Source organism: Centroberyx affinis, unplaced genomic scaffold (genome assembly GCF_046629955.1).
Source record: "Centroberyx affinis isolate AG114_WGS23_722 - 3 ecotype Tasmania unplaced genomic scaffold, CSIRO-AGI_Caff_v1 ptg003481l_1, whole genome shotgun sequence".
Classification (NCBI taxonomy): domain Eukaryota; kingdom Metazoa; phylum Chordata; class Actinopteri; order Beryciformes; family Berycidae; genus Centroberyx; species Centroberyx affinis.
In genome coordinates, this window is record NW_027281440.1 from 48,302 (window position 1) to 57,500 (window position 9,199).

Genomic DNA, 9,199 nt, shown 5'->3' on the forward strand with positions numbered 1-9,199 from the left:
TTTTCAGAGGAATCCCCAGCTTTGTCATTCAGACCTTTACCGTGGCTCAGCTGTCACGCTGAGTCTCTGCCGTTGCTCACGGTCCCAGGAAGGAAAGAGCAGAGGGGAAGTCAGGCGCTCCTTAGGTGTGATGGAGTGAGAGATATACAACTTTTGAGAATGGGTGGGAGAAAATGGAGGAAAGAAGAATGTGTGTTTGGATGTCTTCATTGAGGATGTGAGAGCTGTCCTCAGAAGGCCTTGTTTTTTGCGTGCATGTGTGTATGTCCCTAAATGGCGTATATGGGTGTACAAATGCAAGTTTGGCCCCTTGTCCATTGCCCCTGCTTTACTGCTTGGCTCTGTTCCTGAGCTTTCACATCTTAGCCAGGAAAGATATGAAACAGTGAGATGTGAGGGCAAAGACCCATAAAGCAACACAAGACTTGTAGACTAAGTGTAACTGACAGGAATCAAACTGGTCTGTCACTCACATTGGAGGAACAATAATAACTTCCATCATAATAATAATAACTTTATCTCTAACAATGATGACGATACAGTAGCAATAAAACAACAGTAAATAGAAGCAATGGCAACTGTAAGAACAGTAAAAGAAGAAACAAGCAAAAGAAGAAAACAGTGCTAATAAAACAACAGTAAATGAAATCAATGAGAACTGTAAGAACAGTGAAAATGAACAAAATCAAATCAAATTAATAAAATCAAGTAAAAGCGCATTTCTGTATAAAATGTACAAGCCAAACGACCATCGAGCCAAAGTGGAATCCCTCCTGGCCAAGAGTGACGTTTGGCTTTTCAAACATTAGTCATGGCTCCTCTCCTGCAAACACTGTGTCAGATAAATTCCCGACCCTTTTAGCGAGATTAAACTGTCCACAAGTTATTCAGGCCTGACTGCTGCAACAAGTGCGTAGTTTCATGATTTTCGATTTCCCAAAAGTGATTAAAATGAGAGTTGATTTGATTAGACGCTCAAACAGGATTCTACTGTGATTCCTTTTCCCAGGAAATGTTGTGTTTGGGGAGCCAATCACGGCCAGCCTTGGGACTGACGGGACGCACTATTGGAGCAAGAACTGGGCCAAGGCGGCCTCTTTTGTAACATCACCGCCCCTCAGCCCCGATCCCACCACCCCAGACTATCTGAACACACTGCTGGCCAGGTACGCACCACGCTGCCCCCTGCTGGTCAGGCTGCTGACCTGTTTAGCCTTTTGTCCTAAACTGAGCAGTTTATCATGGCGTTTTGATATCATGTTATATCTCATAGCAACCTAATGCTACTGTATACACACAAAGAGGTAATGCAGACATGCAAGTGATGTAGGCACTTGTCCCTTACTCATAAATATTCCTATCCAAACCATATAGAAATAATCAGTGAGCTAATTTTTTCATACTGGAAACCTATGCTTTTAATTACAGTTTTTACTTAAAGTTATAACTTAGAGTTGTTACTGAGAGTCTCGATTGCTTACTTAAATATGGATGACTAAATATGAAGTATGTGCTCCATATATATAGTAAATACATATACATATACATGTTAGTATCAAGCTGAAATGAAAGTAAACAGTAAAGGATAAACAAAAATGGTCAAAATGATTACTACTCCCATTGTAATACTTTGTGACTCCTCTCTCTCTCTTTCTCTCTCTCTCTCTCTCTCTAACTCTAACTCTCTCTCTCTCTCTCTTTCTCTCTCTCTCTCTTTGTGTCTGTCTCTCTCCCCCTCCAGTGGAGACCTGAATGTGACTGGCAGTGCTCACTGTACCTTCAGCGTGGCCCAGAAGGCCATTGGCAAGGACGATTTCACCCAGATCCCTGAGGGGGTCAATGGAGTGGAGGAGAGGATGACCCTCATCTGGGATAAGGCTGTGGTGAGGACTGGCTACATGCCTTTTCTATTTGATTTTTTATATTATTTGGAAGTGGAATTGGAATGGAATGCAACATATATATACAGTATATATATGTATGCATATCTCGTCTCCCATAATTATTCTCCTTGAAGAAGGAGAGGGCCACATGACATGAAGATAATACTCATTATGGAACATCATTGAGGTTATTAGCTATCTTAAGACTTCAACCTAGATAGTACTGACATTTTTAATTCTGTACTTTTTAAATATTGAGTCACAGATTTCTGGTAACAGCTGGTAAATAGAGCATATTTGGATAAGCCTATATGTATATACAGTATGTAGTAAGTAGAGGCCACACCTGAATCATGCAACACCAATTGTTTCTATAGTCTACGCTGTTCATTTACTGTCTTTGTTTCCAGTTTCCATTTTCTAAGCCTTCTCCTTTTTTAGTTTTGTTATAAACTATCTAAGTTTATCCAAGTTTTCTTTTCTGTTCTGTGATGTTCAGTCTGCTCCTCTGCAGCCAGATTTAAATCAGTCTCAACTCTGTGGTTTCTGTTTTTATTTAAGGAAGCTCTTGTTCTCTGTCTCTATAATCCTTTTATCTGTCTATTCTTGTTCTTTTCTTGCTGTTCTCCTCTATGTCGCTCTCCTCAGCTATTTCTCTTTCTCTCTCAGTTTGCCTCTCTTACTCTCTCCCTCCCTCTTTCTCTTGCTTCCTTTACTCTGTCTCTCTCTTAGCCTCGTTCTAGCCTTTCCTGTCTATCTCCAAATCTGTCCTTTCCTTCACCCTCGGATATAGCACATTGCTCTCAGTTTTTTTTCCCTCCTTCTTTCTATTTCTCACTGTTATCACGGTGTCTCAGTAATGCTAACAGGCAGGGGTTTGTAGTTTTCGACAGCTGTGGAGTTGTCAGCGGCGTGACGGTGCTACGCTGAAGTGTAGATGTTCTGAAAAAAGTAATGCTGAATCATTTCCCTTAGGGCAGGAACAAAAAATCTCAGCTCACACCGAACTTTGACTGAATGTGTGTGTGCATGAGCGTGTGTGTGCATGCTCCAATAAAGTTTGCTAAAAGTCCTATTTAAATATCCTCACTACATTTCACATTCACCCTCTTTACACCTGGTATTAGCATGCATCCTGAGTGTGATCAGATTCTTACTAGATAGAGCAAAAAGGCAGAAAATCCAGGTGTAAATGCACTCAAAATGCACTGAAGATCTGAAATTGGTATCTCTACCTCTTCTATGATGGATGTTGCCCTGCATTTAAGTGCTTTAGCGTGGTTTTTTCCTTTAATGACATGTAAATGTTAACCAGCTAAAGCTTATCCAGACACAAAACGGATATAAGACGGTGTAAAGGAGCCACTGTAACATTTCTCCAATATCTCATCCCTCATCCTCTTGCCCATCCTGATCATTTGAAATGTGAACTCTTCTCTTTTTCCCTCCCAGACTACAGGCAAGATGGACGAGAACATGTTTGTGGCGGTCACCAGCACCAACGCTGCTAAGATCCTGAACCTGTACCCGCGTAAGGGCCGGATCGCCGTGGGCTCCGACGCCGACCTGGTCATCTGGGACTCCGACTCCGTCCGCACCATCACTGCCAAGACGCACAACTCGGTAAGTGTGCTCAGGTCAAAGTTCAGGATCTAAGGTTTGATGAGGTATGAGCCACCAGGAGGCTCATTAAACTATGGTGAGAACCACAACACTGGATTTGGATCCGACTCACAACTTTTGGCACGTGTTTTTGCAGTCTCTCTTTCTCTCTCCTCTTATCACATTCTTTAATGTCCAATAAAGCAGAAAGTAATCTTAATAAAAAGTTCAACCTTTGAAGCAGTGAGAACCTAACTTGGTATGGGGGATTGAACGCAGCGGAGAGGTACACCGACTTTTTCTTGAATAACTGTAGACGATAACTCTAAGGCTGTTACTATTTTAGGTCCAGATTTCACCCTGGTATGCCAAGTGGAATTATCACCCCATACATTTATTTGTGCAGATGAAATATGATTGGCTGAATATAACGTATGAGCCAGGGCCGGAAATCTTTGTGTAAGGTCGGTCCAGAAAAAGAGAGGCAGAGAGAAAGAGAAACAGAATGACAGACGGAAAAAGAGGGAGAGATATAGAGAGGGGTCCCATTTTTAGGGAAAGAGTAAGTATGAAATGTCAGTGTGTGGTGTGTATATGTGTGTGTGTTTCTGTGTCTCTATGTCTCCATGTGTGTAAGTGTGTGAGAGAGAGAGAGAGATAAGCAGAGAGAGAGAGAGAGCACATTGTTGACCAGCTTCCAGTGAGCTCTCAGTTCCTCTGAACGGAAATGAAGTCTCAGTGGATGTCCACTTACTAACACGACTCGCCCTGCGCTCGCCCCACGAATCAGCTCTCAATGTAAAGTAGAGCCTCGCTAAATCCAAAACCCTCAGAAACGGCGGAAGTATGGATTTGTGAAAAATATGGATTATTCAAATACGTGGGATTATCCATCCAAAACCTTTTCAATAAATGTCAGTGATGCATACGCTTTCCAAAACGCCTTGTCCAGTCCAACTATGGTTTATCAACGACTCTATTGTGTATACAATAATTAATAGGTATTTTCTTATATCATATAAAATACTACATATTTTGCTTATCCAGATCATCCAGCATGATCTGTTCTTGATCTGCTCTGTTCTTGTTCTCGTGATTGCAGCCATACAGGGTTTACATCAATCAATGCTCAGGATTATATTTGAATGCCGACGAATCAAAGGCCTTTGCAAACCCCCAGAGATCTGGGACATGTTTAGACATCGCTTGAGTCGAAAACAACTCGACTCATGAGTAGAAAACAGCTCTGGTCATGATTAGACATTCGGTTTCATGGGAAACATTTAACTCAACATGCAGCTTGAATCACAACCATGAGAGTTGGCGGTGTGCTACACCCTCCATTACACCTCACAGAATCATGGTTGTTCCTCTTCACCATTTTGTATACATTTATAGACAATTGCAGTATGTTGCATTGATTTTGAATCATTATGAGTTCAAGCCGGACTACTACCCACTCTTGCAGACATTTACATACATTTGAATAAATCCTTTTTACCCAAATAATTTCGCAGTAATTGAAAGACATCATCAAGGTACAAATCACAACCCTCTAGTTACATCTGCTTTCCTTTGAGAAAAACACAGTTGCTACCAGTTTGGGGTCAAAACATACAAATATTTTCTACTGTAATGTCAGTTTTACCCTACTTGGAGTACCAGACGTGTGGGGTTTACTGCACCAGGATAATAAATTAACTTTCAAATAATTTGCTGTAATTGTCTCAACTTTATGGCACTCAATGTATTGCCCTCTATTGCAAAACCAATCCATCTGCCACTTAAGCAAGCTAAAAAACATAAAAATATCCCATTTTATGCAGGTCTGGCAGCTGTAGTGCAAACATTACAAGATACACCAGCATCCAGAAGTGCAATGCACAGCTTCTACTTCTACAGACTCTACTGCATACCCAGTTACTGCCAAAACGGAACATACTTTGCATGTTTTTTGGCACTCCTCCTGGACGGGCCTGACAACTGTAGGCCCCTCACCACTGCCAGTGCCAGCTAGTTTTCATCATTGGTAGTCTGGACCATGCATTGTAAAAAAAAAAAGTAACTGAATCTTTTTATTGAGTGCTAATTCTGTTTTTTCTAAAATAAGTGGGGAAAAAGAATCTGCCAGTGTGGTGAGATAATTTCACTTGTTTCCAATACGATTACATTTTCTTGAATCAAGTGATATTCTGAAACCAGAGGATTATTCAACATTTCAGTTGTAATACTGAAACGAGTGAAACTGCATTAGAAACAAGTGAAATTGTGTTATCCCATTGCAGATGTGTTTGCTCTTTAAAAAAAAAAAGATTTTAAAACTTGATACAGACTGAATTTGTTTAAATCAAGGGTTCCCAAGCATTTTCATGTCAAGAACCCCCAAATAGATACACAACAGACCCCCATTTGAGAAGTTTTGTCCTATAAGGAATCTCTGAGAAGATTTTTATTGTTAGGTATGGAGATAAGTGAAACCAAACATTCATCCTTATATATTCCCTCATGGATCTAACATCTAGGGACCCCAGATGGTCCCCGGACCCTAGTTTGGGAACCACTGGTGTGGATGGACTTTATGTTTTGCAGTGACTGGCCCAGACTCCCTGTGATGAAAACAAGTAGCTGGCACCCACAGCTGACTAGCTGGATGCTAGCATGTCCTGCTAATCTTTCAGCAGCAGGGTTATGAAGGCTTCTGCAAGCTTGTAATAAAAATACAGCTGGCCTTTAGACATTTTTGAGCTCTCCTCGTCAGCAGCGGCAACACTGGGAGTGTCAGCAGCAATATCTGGAAACATGTCAGTGTGGCTTTTGAAAAGTTTGACACAATAGAAGTTTTGTGTCACTGCAGAGGATTGGAGATTGACCATAAGTTTACTCCTTCTGGTCATCCTAAATAAAGTCTGTTCCCCTACACATACACACGTCCATGTGTGCACATACACATACACACACAGACCCACACACACACACACACACATTACACACATAATAATCCCCTGGCAGATGAGGGTGCTGAAGTCTCCAAGACTGCACAGACAGTTCAGGAGCCCAGACCGGTCGCTCCGGCAACAGAGGAAGTGTCAGCACAGGAAATTAAGGCTTTACCAGCCTAGCGCACTTCCTGTTTACAGAAATACATCAGTGAGGGAAGAGGGGATTGAACTTGGGGAAAATAGCCCAGCAGGGGAAAAGTGTAGAAACACTGACAGCAGTTGAGAAGAAGAGAGGGAAATGGGGATAGCGGATAGAGAGAGCGAGACTATAATATAGGATGCAATACGGATCAGTACTGCCATTGTTAGCATGTACAGTATTTGTTAATTCAACCAATTTACAACCTCAACTGTGACTTACACACATACATTTTACATAAGCGTGTTAGAGAATGGTGGTAGGCACAGTGTAGATAGATAGATAGATAGATAGATAGGTAGATAGATAGATAGATAGATAGATAGATAGATAGATAGATAGATAGATAGATAGATGAAAAGGGAAATTCTAATTGTTATAGCAGCAAGATACTTGAGACACCACACCTAGACAGGACAACGCACAAATCCAAATGCATAAGAAAAAATTGAAAAGTAAAGAATAAATACAGATGCAAAAAATACACTATGTATGTATAACATATATGTATCCTGTGTATAGTAAAGTTTGTGGGTTATAATTGCCTTGCTCAAAAGCACTGTAGTGGCTGTTGGGTAGCAGAGACAGAGCACTCCTCTGTCTCAAGAGGGAGGAAGGGAAGGACAGAGAAAGAGAGAGGATTGGACTAATAATACGCCTTCTCCAAATGTGGAGTAGATCCACTGAGATCCCTGGGTTCTTACATAATGATGTCACCCTTTCATTTCCTGCCGGTTAGCCCTTCCAGATAAAATAACAGAACGGAACGGAGCAGAAGAGCAGAAGGCGGCGGCTCCCAGCCGTAAATCCACCTTAATGGACACTCTGATGCCCAGCCAAACAGGAGCGGCCCTGTTTACCAGCTTCCTGCGTTAGGGAGATGCCTTCCCCTTTATAGTGAATGCAACTGGGATGGTGCAGTGTCTCACTTTGTCATCAGCGAGCCACACATCTGGTGCGGACTGCTTGTTGTTAACACATAAATACATAGATGTACACTGCAAAAGATGCCAAGCTGTCTAGTGATTTTAACTTGTTTCCAGAGCTATAAAGCTTATTTTGTGATAATTTTAGTCAAATTATCTCACTGCACTGGAAGATAATCTTGCTGGTTTCAATACATTTCACTTGACACATGCCAAATATGACTTCTTTCAAGAAATCATCATAAAACAATGCTGAAAATCTTGACACAAGAAACGTTCTCCAAGACAGTTTCGACTTTTACCCCAAAAAACTCTAAAAAAGTTATCAAAAAAGTCTAATTTGCCAGTCCAATACTGCCAGTGCAGTAAGATGATTTCACAACCAAAAAATCTAAAATAAGCTTGATAAGTCTGGATACAAGATAAAATAACTTAACAAGTATGTCAGTTTTTGCAGTGTACACATAATATGCACATCAGGACAGCGTTCTCACACATAGACACAAGCAGGCGGGGACACACACACACATACACACACACACACACACACACACACACACTCCTCCACACAGGGCTCGGTCATGACATCATGTTTGGCAGGCGGTAAGCCTTAGTTATGTCCTGTTCTGGCCTGAATTTGGACGGCGGCAGAAAACAGGGCCGTGCGCAGAGGAAAAGAGCAACAATGGAATGAGGGGAGGGGAACCATCGCAGATCACGAACATGTCCAGAAAAGAAAGTTGGCAGAAGGGGAAATTGGAAGGGGATGAATAGCGGATAGGGGTGAAAAAAAAAAAAAAGGAGAGGGGATTACATAAATCAAGCAGGAACGAGTGAAGGAGGGAGAAGGGGGTGAAGAGAGAAAGAGGATGGGGTGAGAAAAAGAGGTAGAGAGAGAGAGAAACAGAGAAGGAGAGAGTAAGAAAGATTATGGAGAGAGTGAGAGAACAAGAGAGAGATACTATGGAGTCATCAGTCATCAAAAGAGGTAGAGAGGGAGAAACAGAGAAGGAGAGAGAAAGACAGATACGGATAGTGAGAGAACGAGGTGGAGAGGGAGAGAGAGAGAGATACTATGGAGTGATCTATCATCAAAAGATGTAGAGGGAGAAACAGAGTGAAACAGAGAAGGAGAGAGAAAGAAAGATACAGAGTGAAAGAACGAGGTAGAGAGAGAGAGAGAGATAGAGAGATACTCTGGAGTCATCAAAAGAGGTGGAGAGAGGGAGAAAGAGAGAGAGATGCTATGGAGTGATCTGTCATCAAAAGATGTAGAGAGAGGGAGAAACCGTGAAACAGATAAGGAGAGAGAAAGAAAGATACAGAGAGAGTGAGAGAAGGAGTGAGAGAGGGATAGGGAGAGAAAGAGAGAGAGAGAGAGAGATACACTATGGAGTCATCAGGACCCAGCTGGATGATGGCAGCTGTTTGTCTTTGCCGGACTGTACATGCCAGACAGACAAGTATAAGAAACAAGCTGATGAATGACAAAGAACGGGAGAGACGGAGAGAAGGAGGGATTAAGAGAGAGAGCGAGAGAGAAGGGGAGTTTATTTTTCTTCTTCGTTCCCCCCACATGTTGCTAATTAACACCGAGCCGAACATTGACTCATCTCTGCAGAGACGGCCCTCCATCTCTCCCTCGCTCTC

The 9,199-nt window shown here is 41.9% G+C and overlaps 1 protein-coding gene across 5 annotated transcripts in view; it reads left to right on the forward strand.

The window, feature by feature from the left end:
• dpysl3 (dihydropyrimidinase like 3) overlaps positions 1-9,199 on the forward strand; it is a 57,778-nt gene that overhangs the window by 35,012 nt on the left and 13,567 nt on the right. For all 5 annotated transcript variants that reach the window (XM_071539651.1, XM_071539653.1, XM_071539652.1 and 2 more), the window contains 3 exons: positions 1,010-1,166; positions 1,742-1,883; positions 3,336-3,506. In XM_071539651.1, the coding sequence (XP_071395752.1) occupies positions 1,010-1,166; positions 1,742-1,883; positions 3,336-3,506 (470 nt within the window). The remainder of the gene's footprint in view (positions 1-1,009; positions 1,167-1,741; positions 1,884-3,335; positions 3,507-9,199) is intronic.